The 15,062-nt window shown below is 53.5% G+C and overlaps 3 protein-coding genes across 3 annotated transcripts; 2 read left to right on the forward strand and 1 right to left on the reverse strand.

The window, feature by feature from the left end:
- The first annotated feature begins 1,667 nt into the window (after positions 1–1,667).
- Positions 1,668–2,821, forward strand: PSV08DRAFT_292829 (glycoside hydrolase). The gene has a single exon (XM_014225874.1). It carries the CDS (start codon positions 1,783–1,785, stop codon positions 2,593–2,595), a length of 813 nt encoding a protein of 270 aa, XP_014081349.2. The 5' UTR covers positions 1,668–1,782; the 3' UTR covers positions 2,596–2,821.
- Positions 2,822–3,493: 672 nt separating this feature from the next.
- On the reverse strand, positions 3,494–6,652 carry PSV08DRAFT_222023 (Rad17 cell cycle checkpoint protein-domain-containing protein; the record flags this gene model as incomplete). The annotated part of the gene is made up of 2 exons (XM_014225875.2): positions 3,494–6,286; positions 6,578–6,652. 2 exons carry the CDS (start codon positions 6,650–6,652, stop codon positions 3,632–3,634), a joined length of 2,730 nt encoding a protein of 909 aa, XP_014081350.1. The 3' UTR covers positions 3,494–3,631.
- Positions 6,653–7,274: 622 nt separating this feature from the next.
- PSV08DRAFT_401382 (uncharacterized protein) lies at positions 7,275–14,980 on the forward strand (the record flags this gene model as incomplete). The annotated part of the gene is made up of 5 exons (XM_066093617.1): positions 7,275–9,340; positions 9,536–10,948; positions 11,258–11,404; positions 11,462–12,191; positions 12,347–14,980. The coding sequence occupies 5 exons, from the start codon at positions 7,275–7,277 to the stop codon at positions 14,738–14,740; spliced, it is 6,750 nt and encodes a 2,249-aa protein (XP_065949195.1). The 3' UTR covers positions 14,741–14,980.
- Positions 14,981–15,062: the final 82 nt, after the last annotated feature.

Raw genomic sequence — 15,062 nt, forward strand, 5'->3', positions numbered from 1 at the left:
GTATCTACGTATCCGCTCGCCCCGACCTTCCTATCATGCCCAGCAAAACATCCTCAGGGGAATTCGGCCAAGTTGCATTAGTGCAACATAGCTTTTCTACCAAGAAAATGGCGTCGGTAGTGGAGGCGCGAGTGGCCCCTTTGGCGAAAAACCGTCTGGGCGTGTCCCCAAAATTCCGGTGCCTTCTAGCCCCAGCGCAAACTTTGGTGGGACCGAGTGTCTCTGGTGCTGTATCCTAAGTCGACGGTATTGGTACTTGGTAAAAGAACGAGTCAGGCGCTTCTAGGCGCCGGGTAGTGGAGGTACGAACAACGCAAGCGCCTCGAAATGAACAAAGAAGCAAAGAGGTTTGGTGTGAAACGGGCCGAGGGTGTGTAGATCGGCAAAGGGTGTACCTGACAGCAGCGCCTTGGAGTCCGACGCTCGCCACTCGTGTGCCAAGTACGCGGCCCAAGAGAGAAGACGTAAGTCCGCCAGTAATACGATACGCAAAGCCAAGTCACCACGCATTAACACCGTCCAAAGTTCTCGACCATCCCAACCCCCCACAGTGATATCACTCAAGCACTCAGACGTCGATATGGCGGGCAGGGAAAGACATCCTTCAGCTATGTTGAGAGCGCCACGTAAACACCGGAAGGGAAAGAAGGCGTGCCGCTGAGCTGTCGCCCGAATCCCCTCTCAAGCGCCCGAGTCGACTGAAGTTTAGCGGGAGATCACCGCCCGGGCAAGGCAGTCTTGGTAAAACTGATCTCATATATTCAGGTTTGGTATGTACAGATTAGCATTTGAGATTGCATAGGTAATTTTCACAACACAGAATGGATTTTCGTGATGCCTGGCCACAGTGGGTGCAGAAGGGAAAAAATGGGTGCCTGGCAGCTGTAGTGGTAGTTCGGGGCCCGGGACTAAAACCATGGTTTGGATGACAGCGTGCGTGGTAAGGCGTAATGGTGGGCTCGCAAACTCAAAAGATGGTAGGATCAGCGACGGGACGTTGGTTTTGCCGGACAAAGTACTTCCTGAAACGGACTGGTAGACATCGCTAAGGTACGCTGTGTGGGCTAGACGGCCAGCCAGAATCTTTTCCACGCCGGAATCCATTACCAAACATCGTTTGCTGCGGCCGTACCTGCGTAGGCACACCACTGATCTAGACAAGGGTTCCTGCGTTAGGCCCCTCTTAACGTCTTCTTCCCCGGGCGAAACCCACAGAGGTGGTGAAAAGCCTTTTTTTTCTTTCTCTTCGTGCATATGCCGCGGAACTCTACGTGGCTCCAGCAACCTGCCTGGTAACAGTGCACCGTTGCTGTCGTGATTCGACGACTGTGCCAAAATGCAATTTCCACAAAGTCTTAGCCATCGTAGCCCTATTGTGATTGACGAATGGCTAGACCCCACAGCCGACGCCGTGACGCCGGGCTGACGGGGCGTGCGGGAAAGGTGATCCATAATCTTATCGCACGTGTGGACCTTCTCTCTTCCCGAGTCGGCACCAAGTCTTGGATGAAACACTGTATCTGGGCAAACATAGCTTGTGCCATGTGTTGCTTACCCGCATCCGTGGTGGGCCCTTTCGAGGCTTTGTCCAGGCTTCTTTGTCCTATTCTCATTTCGCTACCTTGGTATAAGTATCGACATGGCCCCCAGTTCATGATATTCCCTTCCCAGCTCAGCACTCCAGCAACTCAGTCTCTCTTTTTTGACATTTTTGTCTATCCACGCTCTTGCTAGCACCCCACATTCCTTCTTGGACCCGTCAGGTATCACACTCCTTCAAAAATGCTTACCTCGACCTTCATCATGGCCCTTGCTGGCCTGTCCGCTCTCACTGAGGCCGCCCCTCTTCAGGCCCGCGCTACAGCCAAACGTGGTATTGCCTTTCCCAAGCAGCACAATGGCGTTGCCGGCTCCCAGTGGGCTCGCATGATGGCCCAGTCCTCCAAGATCTCCTGGATGTATGACTGGGAGGCTGTGATCGATGGTGAAGCCCCCGACCTAGAATACGTTCCTCTGCTCCACTCCAACCAGGAATGGTGCGCCTCAACCTGGGTCAACAATGTTGCCAACGCCCGCAAGAACTACAAGGTCTCCCATATCCTCAGCTTCAACGAGCCCGACCAAGTCGGTGGAGGCGGTTCCAACATGGACGTTGGCACTGCCATCGACACGCACCGCAAACTCATCCAGCCCCTTGCCAACGAGGGCCTCCGCATCGGCTCCCCCGCCGTGACCAACGGCAACGAGCCCGGCAAGGGCATCAACTGGCTCAAGTCCTTCATGGACGGCTGCACCGGCTGCAAGATTGACTTCGTCGTCGCCCACTACTACGCCTGGGCCAAGCCCCAAGACTTCAAGGACTACCTCAACAAGTTCCACAACACCTTCAACCTGCCCGTCTGGGTCACCGAGTTTGGTGTCACCGAGGGCAACGCCGACGAGTTCCTCAAGGACGTCCTTCCCTGGCTCGACGCCCAGCCTTGGATCGAGCGCTACGCTTACCACATGGCTGCCCCCAGCGACGGCAACCAGTTCCTCATCACTGCCGATGGTGGCAGCCTCTCCGCTGCTGGCCAAGTCTACGCCTCCACTTAAACATGAGAAAAAGTCTTTCCTTTCTCTCTCTCTCTCGCGCGAAGACAAGCATACGCATGCTGGCGGTTCCCCTCTTGCCCAGGACATGCAAATGACGATTTTACGACCAAACCACCCATTTCGCTTCTTGTTAGATACCATTTTACGATGTTGTTCTTTTTTAGACACTCTCTTTGTGGGGTCTTGAACTCCCCCTGAAGCAATATCAATCCATTCATCCATCTTGTTACTATTTTTGATTTGCCTTTGTGATGTTTTTTTTCCTTTGTCTACCCTACCAAACAGCATCCCTGCTTCTTTCCTTTATGCAGAACATTGATTGATGACGCAATACACCATGCATAAACACACATATACTGCTTGCAGAAACAAAATTTGTCCATCATGATCTCCGCACATACACACCCCACAATGCTTACAAAATTTCCGCGGGGAGGAGGGGGGGGGACAACACTTTGTTTTGTTCCAAGCACAGTCGCAGTTGCACTCAGAGTACGTACCAATCGACGAAAATAAAGTCTGGTCGTGTGGTCTAAGTAAGCGCCCACCCACCCCACCCCACCCCCAACCCAACCTAACCCAGCCTCCGCTTGAAATAGAAGTACAAGTCCCGAAAAAAAGGAACATGGAAATGAATAGGATCGATCTGTGGAATGACAAAGGAAAAAAAAGCAAGACAGCAGCAAGAAAGAAAATAAAAAAAACAAGTCAACATGGGAGTGGGTAGATTCACGCGGCTGAGTGATAACCCAACTGGGAATGATAGGGGGGTGGGAAAGAAGCCATGGAGAGAGTAAGTAACTCGAGTTGAAAAAAAAGTTTCCAAAAGGTTGAGGAAAGAAGGCTGTAAATCTGGGGATGTAGAAGACGTTGCATTACAATGTTGATCTCAATATACTTTGCATCTAAATCTGCATTGCATGATTAATTATAAACACCAATTGGTATATTTTCCATATGCATATTGGCAGTTTTAGAAGAGGTTAACATTAGACACTATATGCCCTTCCCCAAATCTCACTACACCCCGTCATCATCAGTCCTCGATATCATCATCACTCAACACTAGACCCGCACTCTTGTCCAAAAGCCCCGGTATCGCCGATTCGGGCTCTTGGGCTTTGGTCTCAAACCTTGCTCTTTTCTTCTTCTTGGGCGTTTCTGCGGCGGGTTTGTCCGTAGTCCACTGCTCCTGTTCGCCGGGGTCAAGCTCGTCTTCTAATTCGTCGTCGTCGTCGTCGTCACCGCCGGATGGAGCACCTCCGGTAAAGGCCGTGATTTTGCGCATCTCGCGTACTGTGGCAGCCGTTGATGGAGATGGCATGCGGGATTTGTGGAGGATAGTGACTAGATAAGGGAGGCGCTCGAGGAGCATCTCGTAGCGAGCTGAACCACCGCTTCCAAGGATGAGTGGGGCTGATGCATCGTCACCGGTAGGGTTTGAGCCTTGCGTCGACGCTTGTTGTGACGATGGACCGTTCCTTCTCCATGTGTGTACACCTCCACTGGGAACCGCTCCTTTTGGTGCGCCTGACGCAATTGAAAAAAGTTCGCCGTGTTGCGCGCGCGACACCCACATATCCAATAAGCCGCCAATTTCTTCTTGCTGTTTCCATATACGCAGCGATGCTGGGTAGTACATGACGAATGCATTGCCTTTGGGCATGCCGCCACTCGATCCCTGCCCCTTTGTTTTGAGTCCCATGACGCCTGGAGGGGGGGCCATTCGCTTTACGGGATGTGGTAGGTTATACAACAGACCTCGTACGCTCGTTTGGAAGCACATTTCATCTTGGCGCAGGTTGTCTGCACTTGTTCCTTGGATATTTCTGCGACCACCCCCAGCGCCAAAACGATCTGGAGAAAGAAGATCGGCGTCAGAGAGAGCGTCTATACACCCTTCAATCGAGTCCATGGTTTCTTCACTGTCTGCACCTCCACAAGATAGAACATAATTCTCATGTAATGCTGCAACAAAGGTCTGCGTATCGGTTCCTAGTTCATCGATAAGAGCATCGACGTTGATCTCGGAAGCTTTTGGTCTTCGTCGTTCGGGAAACCAGTTTGGTGGGTGCGCAAGTGGTACTTTGGGATCTTCTGGGATACGCTTATTGTAAACAACTTTGCCTACCGAGTGAAAAATACCCAGAGTGCTCTCCCGTTGTGTCACCATCTCGAGTGACTCTTGTTCAGTTTTGGTCATGGTGGTATCTTTGACCGTCTTCTTCTTTGTGAAATTGACCTTGGCGCCCCAGCCCTCGGCATCGTCGCCACGTAGACACAGGAATTCGAGCGATGAGATTGCGCTCCGAATATCACCAAGTTCAGCCAGGCGCTGGATAGCCTGTGGACTCAGGGTCTTTTTTCTGCCTGACCTCGTGGCCTCTTTGAGGATGATCGTGTCCAGCGCCTTCGTCATGTATGTGGGTGCAATTGGATTAAACTCGACAACGCTCACTCCAGGATGGGTCAGAATCTCAGGACCCAGGAGACGATGGGCGGTAAAGCTATCCGCTGCCGCCGTGTTGGTGGATAACAATGTCTCGGAAATGATCATAACGATTGGTGTCACAGAGTGTGTAGGATCGGCTTGACTTGAGAAGAAAGCAGTGGCTGACTGTGTATTTGCAGCGAGATACTTGAGGACAGAAGAGCGGAAAGACTGGACGGCCGAAGAAGTACGTGTAAATGTATTGGGAAACTCCTCTACTAGGACCAGCTGCTGTTTCCTACCAGTTTGAGTGGCGGGCGAAGCCGTCTGGGTGGCTGACACTTGCGTGTCAAAGGTCAGACTTCCAAAGGTGCCAGTTCTCGCCACAAAGTCTTCAAACTGAGCGGTGATGGAGACAAGACTATCGGAAGTCGACATGGCACCAGTGGGATTCTTCCACTCGTGCATGTCTATGTCCAATTCTTTGGATAGCAGGGCCATGGTGGTCGTCTTTCCGCTGCCAGCGGGGCCTTTGAGCAGGAGCAGTCTTTTACGCGATTTGCCAGCCAGGACATCAGTCAGCCATGTGCGGACATGTGCAACTTTCTTCTTGTGCACGGCAAGCTCATCAAGGGATACAGGGCCAAACTTTTCGGTCCATGGCCGGCCATCTTCGGCATCCCGCCGTGCTGGCTGGGAGGATGACGATGGAGGAGGCGTGCTCCGGGCTCCGGTTGCTGTTCGCAGGAACTTTTGGCGTGCAATCACATTTGGGCCATGGTCCGTTGGCGCTGTTGCGGCAATGGGCCGTTTGCGCAGAGGAAGCGCATTGGATACCTTGGCTGGCTTTGCTTGATCCTCGTCATAGTCGGAATCGAAAATGTCGTCAAAGTCGTCGACCGACGCAGCCGGCTTCTCCGGGCTGGGCGTGGGCTGGGAGGAGTGGGAGCGGGCGACGGTGGTGAAGAAGGACGTTATAGGCTTGTAGACAGGCCTTGGCTTGGCAGGGGATTTTGCAGGCGACTTGTTATTAGTAGTGGTGGAGTGCTCGGATGGATCTGGAGAGGCAGCACGTGTGCGTGGCCGGGTCGGCCTCGTCGTCTGACGGTGTGCATGCGAGGCAGAGGGGATGCTTGTTAGTGCGCGCCCCTTGCGAGTGCCGGGAGGCGGTGAAAGGGACTCGCTCTGCTCGGAGTCGGACGAGAGCACGACGGGCTTGTTCCGCGCCGACCGCAGCCTGGCCATCTTTGCGCCCAATCGCTGGATATGGACAAGTGGTGGGCGCAGGGCAACATTATCGCACAACGGAGGGCGGGCGTGGGAGCGAGTCTGGGTTGCTGTGTCGTGGTGGAGGAGTAGGGGCCGAGGCGGGCTACGGCAGGCAGACGGGCAGGCAGGGTGGGGCGGCAATGAGCCCTCTGCTGCCAGCGCATCTTTGCTTCTGCACCTTCACCCACACCGCTGCACCATCCATGTCGCGCCGCCCTTGGTGTCGAGGCTGGCATGCGGCTAGCAACACCATGCACAATGATGCGCTCCCCTGGCCCTCACCTGGCATGCACCATCGGTTCGCTGCACCGCTCTGCCTCGCCAGGACAGCGAGAGGCCGCAGCCGCCTCGTTCCATTGTCGGCTCGTCTCGCCGCTGCTGCTGGCCGTCGTGGTGCTGATGCCCGTACACACACGCCCACAGAGACACCCACCACGCGGCCGACACGCTGCGAGCCCCCGAGATACTCGAAGCCTTAGCGGTGGCTGGGAGCCGTGGGAATGCAATCGGTGCGCAGCAGCCTTGGGCCGCTCAGATTGTCGATGAGCTGGCAGTTCCCTGCCCCTCGCCCATTGGCCGGCACCGCCTTTTCACTCCGTACCATCGTAGTCCCGACGTTGCATTGGCGCCCTTATATACTTCTTATGCGCGTGCGCAGTCGTTTTTTTGCTCAATTTTCTGCCATTATGCCATGTCCACAAGCACACAGCCCTATATTTGCAAGTGCCCGCGTCTTCGGTGAGAGGTGAGAGGGACATTGATCAGTTTGGGACTTTCTCGTGGGCTCTGGGCTGTAAATAATTTTCTTCCGTAGTCAGCGGTAGTCAGAACCAAGAAGAAGAAAAAAAAAACAGCGACATCAACACCAACAGCAGCAGCAGCAGCAGAACAGAGTCAGAAACCAGTGGAGTCTGCGTCTCCACCTGACATTGTGCCAACCAACACGGGGGAGCCAGTCGCTGAAGCGCTTGCAATCCAAATGCCAGCAGAGCCGCCAGCCACGGATGCAATGTCCGGGGAGCAGTCAGTGCTATCCGCGTCCAGAGTGGAGCCCTTGGAGCCGACCATTCCCAAGCACTTGGAAACGTCCACAATTGCATCTTCAACTCTCTTCGACAGTTCACAGTCTAATCCCCACAGGGCTGCAGCTCCATTAGCTGCTGAAAGCACATCTGCCACACCACAAGATCCACTCATGGACGCACCACGCCAGCTTGAACCCCAACCTGCACCCCCCAAAGCCACACTATCCGACATAGCCAACGACAACGCTGAGGATCCCCGGCCGGCTGCCAATCAAATCGACCACTCTTTGCATGATGAGTTAGACGATTATTACTACCTAGAAGCAGGGTCCATTCCAGACCAAAGCCCGTCTCTGCAACAAGAGCAAGACGCCATGCAGCCAATCCAAGACCTCACTTCCACAACCGTGCTTCCAAGCCCAGACCTCGTCCAAGCCTCAGATTCACCGGGAGAGCCGCAATTAGATACCGCACCCCTAGACGACCCTGTTGTTGCCATGGCGCCTGAAGTGGAACAAGATGATTTCGCACAGAGCATCCCCACCGATGACCAAGTCGCAGATGTTCAAGAAGAGGAATTTCTAACGCCTATGGGGGAAGAGCGCCCAGAATATCCTCAACCGCTGAATTTCGATGCTCCCACGCCACCCACGGCTCCTGTCGCTCCTGTATCACAGACACCTGAGCCAGTTGAGCCGGCAGATATTGCTGCCCCACCTTCTGATAGCGAGCCAGTCGAAGGAACACCATCAACTCAACAAACAGAGCCTCCGTCTCTTCCTGATATCGACAATGATTCAGAAAACCCACCAGCCGACGAACCTCTTGACGTGCCCGAGGATCAGCCAATACCACATGAACTCCCCGAGGCGCCACCTGTGCAGACCGAGTCACTTGCAGACGAAGCTTCAGAAGAGCATACTGTACAGATGGAGACGCCTGCAGACGAATTTTCAGAAGAGCGTACTGTCGAATCAGCCACAGTGCCCGTGGTATTTTCCCACGATGAAATGCCTGAAGCTCCTATTGCATTTCCAGAGATGCCCCCAGCACACCAAGAATCCCATGATCCAGAAGAAGAAGCAATGAAGAAGGACAAAGTCGAGCGGCACGATACCATGCAAGAGAACGGATTTCCTCCTGGGCCTGTTCCAGACGCTCCAGAAAACGACGCTGAAGTCCACTGGCAAGAAAATCACCAAGAGAAGCTGAATCAAGAGAGTTCTGAACAGGAAATAAGAAGAAACGAGGAAACTAGGGCCAAAGAACTACTAAAGGAGCTCAAGCAAAAGATACACATGAAACAGGCTCGAGACGAGGCAGAAGCTGACGGAGAAGCCGAACAATCACATGGAGAAGCCAAGAGCAGGACCGAAGCGCAGGAGGCGTCCGAAACAAAGCAGCAAGAAGGCGCCATACGCGAGAAAATCGAGAGAGAGACTCTGGAGCAAGTCACAGAGGCCAAGAGGCTTCTCGCTCTGATGGAACAAGAAATACGTGCCACTGAGGCTCAAGATGAGATTGAAAAGGCTGCACTTGCTGAGCGGGCCAAGAGGGAGAATGAGCAGCTCGAGTATAAGCAGATGCAGCGGGAGAGGATGGAGCAACGGCGAAGAGATATGGAGGCTCGGATGGCTGCAAGTGGCACCACAAGTGCCCAGAAAGAAGCTGACCAAGTCGAGGCTGCACGAAAGGCTATTGAAGAAGCATCACGTGTTCGAGGACCCAACGGCGTGGGATCTCGTCCCATGGCATCCTCACCGGCTCAGGAACGGTGGCCAGGTGATGAACTACCACGCGCTCGGACGCCTCCGTCGGCTGGCTATCGTGCACACGACCGGTCTCCAAGCCAGTCTGATCGACCCTTTAGATCGTTCCGATCTTTTGCGCCACATGCACGGAAGCTTCGAACGCAGGAAGCGGGTCCCAACTATCCGCCAAAACCCTACTCAGTCTCCCATTTTCTCGAGGATGACATACCAGCTGCACCGAGTCCACCCATGAGCAGGGTACGGCCAAGGTATGTAGTCCAGTCCCTTTTTCCCTTGTTCTCCAGCCACGTTGTTCGGCTCTTCTCCGGCCAACACCACTTCACGGTCCGCACTGTAATGTGACGTCTTGCCAAACGCCGGCCTGCCCTAATCCTACTAACAAACTTGACGAGCTGGCTGGCTGACCACGCATTTCCCTGTAGGCATGCTCCTACTTTTGACAGCGACGACGACTCAGAATACAGCCTAATACCAAACGGGGTAGCGCCTGGGCGCCCATTTAGCGGTGAAGCGCATGAAGTGTCGAGGGCCCACTTGGGCCCGCATCAACCACGTAGCGTTTTTGCATCCCGAGTGCCTATCGAGCCGGCCTATCCCGCCCCTCCACCAAATTACCATCCTGGCTACCATGCCCCGCCATCCCAGCCGCCTCACTACCCAGATCATGGCTATGGTATGAGTCAGCAGGGTTGTCCCGCCCCTAACCCCAATCCTTACGGTCCTTCGTCACCCTCTTCCTCCTCTCCATACCAAGAAGCATGGAGCCAATACCCACCAGGGTATCCTCCTTACGGCAGTCCACTTCATCATCGTCATCGTCAGCAGGACTCCTCGGGTTCTAGAGACTACCCCTTGCATGCTTTGGAAGCCCGACCTGCCATTGAAGACGGGTCTGGTGACGCTTACACACGCATCGCGCAGAACGTACCTGACCTGCCCGCCTTGCTGGCCCGCTACAAGGACACTCACACCCAGCTAAGCGCAAGAGAAGACCTACTCCGCCGAGCAGGCGCCGAGAAGGAAGAGAAGCTGAGAGCAAAGGATGGTGAGATTTTTGAGCTGAAAGAGAAGATTCGTACCTTGGAGAATAGGCATTCAGCCGAGGCAAATCGACTACACTTCCAAATTGGTAACCTGGAAGAGCAAGTCCGGGACCTTCGAGCACAGATTGCCCAAAACAAAAAGGCAACACAAGAGGCCGAGGAGATAAAGCTCGTCTTAAATGCAGCAATGAAGTCGTGGGAAGACAGATACAGAGAGCTGGAAGATGTCCACCGCGCCCTCGAAAGGAGCACTGCGGAGGAGAGGGAGCGAACATGGAGGGACTTTGACGAATGGAAAGCTACGACCAATACCAAACACGACGCCGAGAAGATTGCCCTTGCTATCCAGTTCGACAAGAAGCTGAAGAAGGCCGAGGCCGCCGCCGATGAGTGGCGACAAGAAGCTTCCGAGGCAACTGAGCTTCGCGCAAGACTCGAAGAAGCTCTTCAGCGTGAGCGGGACAACCAAGAATCTTGGGCAACAGAGCGAGAATTGCTCATCAGAGAACGTGACTACTTCGAGAAGACGTGCGCGGAACAGCGCGAGCTCTTGGAAACGCACCACCTGCAAACTGAAGGCCACACCGACATCTTCAAAAAGGCCGTCGAGGAAGCAGCCAGAGCAGATGAGCTTGCGCGAGAAAAGGATGAACTGATGAAGCAATATGAACAGCTCAAGGCTGAAAGTCAGCAAGAGAAGGAGATCATCAAGAGCGTTGCCAGCAACCTCGAGTCCGAGAAGTCCAGGCTAGAGAAGATGATGGAATGCTACGGAGACATCGCAGAGATCAAGAGCAAAGGCGACACCTACTAGTAAGTCATTCTATCTTCCTTTCTTTTCCATTACAGATGTTCATCGCGTTGCTGTGGCTGCGCGTGCCAGAGGGGGAGGGGAGGGGTGGCCACGGGGTCTTCAGCTGGGCTGTACCCCGCAGTCACCCCCCCCCCTCCTTGCAGCTCCATGAAACGCACCGAAGCCCTTCAGCCAGTGCTATTGCCAGTGTCTATACGCGCTCGCTGGATGTCACCATAACTTACACTATGGCGGCTGTGTATTTATTGGTCTCACGATATATTGTTTCTTTCTTGGGACGGAGTTGGTCGCTAACTTATCACCTACAGCCTGACATCTTTCACCCATCTACAAAAGCAAATCATCGATCTGGCGAAAACTCACTTTGTCCACCTTCCAGTACGACCGCCGCCAGAGGATCTTGGACAAGTGCCTTCGAATCTGCCATCGTTCATCGGCGACACGATAGCTTCCAGGTAAGGAAGAAGATTGCGAAGGAAAGATTGCTTACTAACGAGACGACCCCGTTACAGACAAGTTCGAGCGGCATACATAGCTCACACGGTAGCCAAACTCATCACTTACCGCGTCTTTGGACCCTTCCTGTTCAGTCTTGGCCGTCGTTATGACAAAGCTGACTCGCTGTTCTCTTCAATGAGCCACCACATTCGCGAGAAGAGTACACGGAAAGAAGCAATCTGGCGTCAACAAACACTTCTTGCAGCTTTCACAAGCTCTGGCGCTAAACAGCGCATCAACACTGCTGCTGGAACGGTCGTAGAGGAAATCGTCAACGCCATCAAGCATTTTGCTGATCCAAGAGAAGAAGAAGGTATCAAGATTGCAGTGAAACGCATAGTGAAGCTTGCTGCCGAGACGTGGAGATTTGCACGTCTTGAACGTGAAATGATCACGGCCGTCATGCCGGCTTTGCACGACGAAGACCACCAATTCACCGGTAGCCAGTATTGGCCAGCTTACAAACCAGATGACACTGCAGGTTCTCCGATGGACACTTCCATTGATTCGCAACCGAAACTGCTTCTGAGAATTTTCCCTGTCGTCTTCCGAGAACCGAAGCACGAGAACTTCCAGATCAACGGAGAGCCGCGCGACGAAGGCTGCGTCCTTCACCATGGACTGGCTCTGTACGACAATTCCGAGCCCGTAGTGGCAAGGCTTGAAGAGCTGAAATCTGCTGGTTTGCCATCCCATACCACTGTATTAACGAGTCCGACTGACGAGGGCAAGTTTCCGGCGCCGGTACGTAACACAACCCGCATGTGTTTACCTGACCCCAACGCTCACCTTGGCATCTCCGAACTCTACCTGATCACTGCAATGCCCACGAACCACTCCAGACTTTCCCCGAGACGACGACTGCATAAAAACGCTTGGCTAACATCTTGCTATCGCAGGCATGCCCCCCGACCCGAGACGAGCAAACAAACCCCCCCGCTCCTCGTTCCCCGTCCAAAACCGAGTTGAATACGGCTGAGAAATCTACCCCGCGGCTACGTCCAACTTCACCAACCGAAAAGACTGAGAAACCTGAGAAACCCGAAAAGTCCTCGACCATCAAGCGGGCCCTAAGTCTTTTCTCTGGCCCTTCGTTGGGCGACAAGGGTGTGAAGCCACCTCTTTCCACATACTCACACATGCCGCCCCCACCTCCACCAACGTCTATCTTTACGTCCCCGAGGAACATTATTGGCATGCCAGTCGAAAGCCTGGCTCCTTCACATACACCAAGTTCAAAGAGGAAGCCGCCACCGCCACCACCTAAGCCTGCGTCCAAGCCAGAGGTACCATTGCCTTTTACGGAAACTCCACACCACCGCACGTTGTCTGAAAGTACTGGCTTACCCCCAATTTTCTCTCGAACCCCACTTGACGATACTGTCCCATATCACGATGTGGAGCCTGACACATGTCCTCCTACACCTGTAGATACAGTATCTCCAGTCTACGATGCCATAGACGAAATCGAGAGTCTGTTGCCTCAACGAACACGCACTTCCTCGACCACACACTCACGCCGTCGTTCTACACACACGCGCCGATCCGGCGAATCGGCCATTGACGACGAGCTAGAAGACTTTGCCACTCCTCGACCTGAATCCATCCGTCGAAGGAGCACCTACGCTTCTAGTGTCCGCACACACAAGTCTGCTGATACAGAGCGCACAGACAAGAGTGAGCGAACGGACAAAAGTGAGCGTACAGAGAAGAGCGAGCGCACCCACAAGAGTGAGCGCACTAGCCGGACAGAGAAGAGCGATCGCTCGGATAAAACCGAGCGTGAGAAGGCTCGCTACTTGTACGAGAGTCGAAGTGCAGGCGTCAAAGCTCTGTACCCCAGTCCTGCGACTGGGCAAAGTGCAAATGGAAGCACTAAGAATTCTACTCGAAGTGAAAAGAGCGAGCGGAGGAAGGAACGCGGCAGTAGGGACTCGACCAAGGAATCGAATTCCCTCAGGGATTCGAAAGAATCAAAGAGGGAGTCTCGTGAGATCAGGAAGATGAGGAGCATTTCTGATGCTGGCACTTGGGATACAAACAGTGTCTTCACGCACAATGATTTCGCACCTACGACGGTTTCCACCAATGTTCCCTACCCACACACCTATGATGCAAGGCGGGACTCGAAAGAGGTGAAGAGGGAGTCAAAGGAGATAAGGAGGCAAAGAAGTATCTCTGATGCTGGAACGTGGGATACCGCCAGCGAGGTTACTCGATTTGCGCCGCCTACGACCGTGTCTACAAATGTTCCTTACCCGACTGGGGTGTCCTGGAATCTGCGACGAGCAAGAAGCATCCCCGATGACGCTACCTGGGATACTAGCAGTGAGGTTACTCAACGAGCCCCCGAAACCACCGTCTCAACCAACATTCCATACCCTACGGAATTTGGCCGCGAGACTAGGAGAATGAGTGTCTCTGATGCTGGTACGTGGGACACTGAAAGTGTGTTCACGCAACGCCCTCCGCCGACCACGGTCTCGACCAATGTTCCGTATCCAACCAACGCCTCTATGAATGATGTTTCTTACGTGCCTCCCTCACCACGGCAGCTAAGACGACTAAGTGTTTCTGATGCCGGCACTTGGGATACCAATACTGAAATCACAACGCATCGTTCCCGCCCCCCACCTACGACTGTGTCAACGAACGTTCCGTACCCGACCAGCTTCTCCACTGACGAGGATTCTTCTGTGCCAACATCGCCACAACTATCAAGAAGACTTAGCGTCTCCGATGCTGGCACTTGGGACACTAACACGGAGATTACAACTCATCGCGCTGCGCCAACAACTGTGTCAACCAACATACCCTACCCAGCAGGGATGCCTTATGAGCGAAGAAGGCTAAGTGTCTCTGACGCTGGCACATGGGATACCGATAGTGTTGTGACACATCACCGTGCCCCACCTACAACCGTGTCAACCAATGTCCCCTATCCTAGGGGATTTGGGGCACCTCCATCTTCAGTCCACCTGCCCGGACCCTTTGAGAGATTGAAGAGAGAGCAGGAGCAGCACAGCTTTTCTGATGAAGGCTCTGACTCTGGCACCTGGGATACAAGCAGTGAGATCACCCATGCCAATAACGGGCCTTCTACAATCGTCTCAACCAATGCACCCTATAAGCCTGCGAAGCCAGCACGGCTTGAAAGGCCAAGGGTCTTGAGAAGTAAGACCAGCGTATCCGACGCCGGGACTTGGGACACCAACAGCGTGATTACGAATAATGACATGAAAACAACCGTTTCAACGAACGTCGCATACGCAGCTGAACGACGATCTCGCTAGAACAACCTAGCGAAAGGACATGAGTTCATTCCAGTAGTTTCGTTTTCTCCCGGTGTCACGCCGCGAGAACATTTCCTTGTTGTTGTTGTTGTTGTTGTTTTTCCTTGCTCGTTATCTGACTTTGACGTTTGTTTATTTTTTTTAACGTACGCTGCATGCTTTGTTGGACCATCTCATTGGTTATATGCTGAGGAGTAAGTGGAGATGAAATATATGAAATATGAATACGCACATGAAATACGAATATAACGGTTGAGCAAACACGAGTTGGAGAGAGTAATGCATTGATTTGTAGCACGGCGTTTTGGGTGTTTTAGCATGC

The sequence above is a fragment of the Bipolaris maydis genome (assembly GCF_028858645.1).
Source record: "Bipolaris maydis strain C4 unplaced genomic scaffold PSV08scaffold_6, whole genome shotgun sequence".
Classification (NCBI taxonomy): Eukaryota; Fungi; Ascomycota; class Dothideomycetes; order Pleosporales; family Pleosporaceae; genus Bipolaris; species Bipolaris maydis.

What these genes read in the sequence shown, in the direction of transcription:
- PSV08DRAFT_292829 (XM_014225874.1), top strand. Translation starts at nt 1,783, where the DNA reads ATGCTTACCTCGACCTTCATCATGGCCCTTGCTGGCCTGTCCGCTCTC.